The sequence below is a fragment of the Limulus polyphemus genome, unplaced genomic scaffold (assembly GCF_000517525.1).
Source record: "Limulus polyphemus unplaced genomic scaffold, Limulus_polyphemus-2.1.2 Scaffold16840, whole genome shotgun sequence".
In the NCBI taxonomy this organism is placed as follows: domain Eukaryota; kingdom Metazoa; phylum Arthropoda; class Merostomata; order Xiphosura; family Limulidae; genus Limulus; species Limulus polyphemus.
The window spans coordinates 1-2,701 of record NW_013682450.1 but is presented as its reverse complement, the minus strand read 5'-3'; the positions used below and the strand labels follow the sequence as shown (position 1 = coordinate 2,701).

General features: G+C 40.2%; 1 protein-coding gene across 1 annotated transcript; it reads left to right on the top strand.

The window, feature by feature from the left end:
* The first annotated feature begins 54 nt into the window (after window positions 1-54).
* LOC106477508 (alpha-2A adrenergic receptor-like) lies at window positions 55-2,695 on the top strand. Its single transcript, XM_013938062.2, has one exon. The coding sequence runs from the start codon at window positions 1,017-1,019 to the stop codon at window positions 2,622-2,624; it is 1,608 nt and encodes a 535-aa protein (XP_013793516.1). The 5' UTR covers window positions 55-1,016; the 3' UTR covers window positions 2,625-2,695.
* The last annotated feature ends 6 nt before the right edge of the window (window positions 2,696-2,701 follow it).

The window sequence follows — 2,701 nt, the reverse complement described above, 5'->3', positions numbered from 1 at the left end:
CAGATGTTTAAATCTAATCTGGTGCATTATTTGGGATGTTTAAATCTAATCTGGTGCACTATTTCAGGTGTTTAAATATAATCTGGTGCAGTATTTCAGATGTTTAAATCTAATCTGGTGCAGTATTTCAGATGTTTATATCTAATCTGGTGCAGTATTTGGGATGTTTAAATCTAATCTGGTGCAGTATTTCAGATGTTTAAATTTAATGTGGTGCACTATTTGGGATGTTTAAATCTAATCTGGTGCACTATTTGGGATGTTTAAATCTAATCTGGTGCAGTATTTCAGATGTTTAAATCTAATCTGGTGCATTATTTGGGATGTTTAAATCTAATCTGGTGCAGTATTTCAGGTGTTTAAATCTAATCTGGTGCACTATTTCAGGTGTTTAAATATAATCTGGTGCAGTATTTCAGATGTTTATATCTAATCTGGTGCAGTATTTGGGATGTTTAAATCTAATCTGGTGCACTATTTGGGATGTTTAAATCTAATCTGGTGCAGTATTTGGGATGTGTAAATCTAATCTGGTGCACTATTTGGGATGTTTAAATCTAATCTGGTGCAGTATTTGGGATGTGTAAATCTAATCTGGTGCAGTATTTCAGATGTTTAAATCTAATCTGGTGCACTATTTCAGATGTTTAAATCTAATCTGGCACACTTATTTCAGCTATATAGACATAATCTACATTATGCTTTCTGATGTGAAAATAAAATGTAGGCCAATAATTTAGGCATAAGATGGAACACTATATCGGATGTAGAATGTGGTGCAATGTTAAACATGATTAGGTAGAACACGGTGTAAACTTTATGTATTCATGTTATCATATAAAAATAATATTACCTTTCTCTCGAATATTCTACCAGGTTTCCCGACAGAGAAGAATACGCAGGGAATGAGGCCAAACTCAACCGAGAAATACGTCTCTCAGCACCTCCATTTCCCCCAAAACAAACAAGTATTATCTTAACGTACAGAGGAACACATTCTTATAAAGTGTGACAACATGGAATTTTTTGTTAATAACACCAACATCAGTTTATTCTACTTTTATGAGAACGCAGTTGACTATAACTTAACGGAAATATTGAATAACCTGACGACCCCAAACGAATCCCAAACGGTGGACTCAACAGAAACAGAAAACACCGTCTGGAACGGGTCGCCTTACCCTAGTGGTTATTCGTTTCTTCATATCATACTTACTGCTTTATTCGTCACGTGCATTATGGTTGTCATTGTCGTTGGAAACATGCTTGTTTGCATAGCAATCGCTACAGAGAAGACGTTAAAAACCATACAGAACTGGTTCATAGCTTCCCTGGCGGTTTCCGATTTTTTGGTTGGATTAATTATCATGCCATTTTCTCTCGCCAACGAGCTCATGGGATACTGGATATTCGGTACGGTTTGGTGCGACATTCACGCTGCTCTGGATGTTCTTCTATGCACAGCATCAATAAACAACTTGTGTCTGATTAGTCTCGACAGATACTGGTCCGTGACCCACGCCGTGGAGTATCTCAAGAAACGAACCCCTTCTAGAGCCATGGGAATGATTTGTTTCGTCTGGCTTCTGTCGGCATTAATATCGCTACCCCCACTCGTGGGCTGGAAGAAACCAGACGAACCGTCCATTTATCCGGTGTGTAACGTCAGTGAGGATATTGGGTATGTCTTGTATTCGGCCCTCGGATCGTTTTATGTTCCCGCTATCGTTATGGTCTTTGTCTACATTCGGATATTTATTGCAGCAAGGTCTCGAGCGAGAAGGCACGTGAAGAAGAAACAGCAACCGCTCGAGTTGACTACTGGCCCTGGTAGAGATAAGTCTACAACCACAACCGCGACAACAACATGCACTAGCCTCAGTCAGCCTAGTCCTCCTGATAAGGGGAGTCTCGAATTTAAGGTGAATGGTAGTGGCAGTTATCACGTGAAACCGACTTCCCGCTTAACATCGACACCGCAAATTATAATTGAGACATCGGCAGAAGCTTACGGCGAGTCTGACGTGGAAGCATCGGAACAGCTAAGAGAGGAATGTACACCTAAAGTCTACGAAACGAGTAGCTTGGAGAATAAAAGCTCTTCGAGAAATAATGGTAATACCCACGCCAAAGTCAACACTAGCGAAACAAGCCCCTCCCAGCCAGAATCGACAATAAAATCCTCACTTTTGAGCGCTCCCAGACTGATAAGAAGTTTTGGATCGACACTTTCTTTAGCAAACTTCGACAGGGAGGAAGATTCCTATGATGCAGAAAGTGGTTTGAAGAAAGGGAAGGGGAAGAAAGTAACCTACCTACACCAACCGTTGTCACGGTCCCACACAGCTTCTGACACGGAGAGACAGAAACGAAAAATTGCCAAAGCGAGAGAACGCCGTGCTACTCTGATCTTAGGCATAATTATGACTTCTTTCATATTGGCATGGTTACCGTTTTTCCTTATTTACGTTTTAGCCGCGATTTGTAACAGCTGTCATATCGAGAACACGTGGTTTGCCGTGGCGTTTTGGCTAGGATACTGCAACTCTGCCTTAAACCCTATCATTTACACCATTTTTAACAGGGACTTTCGAAAAGCGTTTCGTAAGATTCTCTTTAAATAGTTAAACGCAGAATCAAATCACTGCTGGGAAACATACTGTTACCAAAAGTCTTCCAATCTAGCAAGAAGAAATGATTT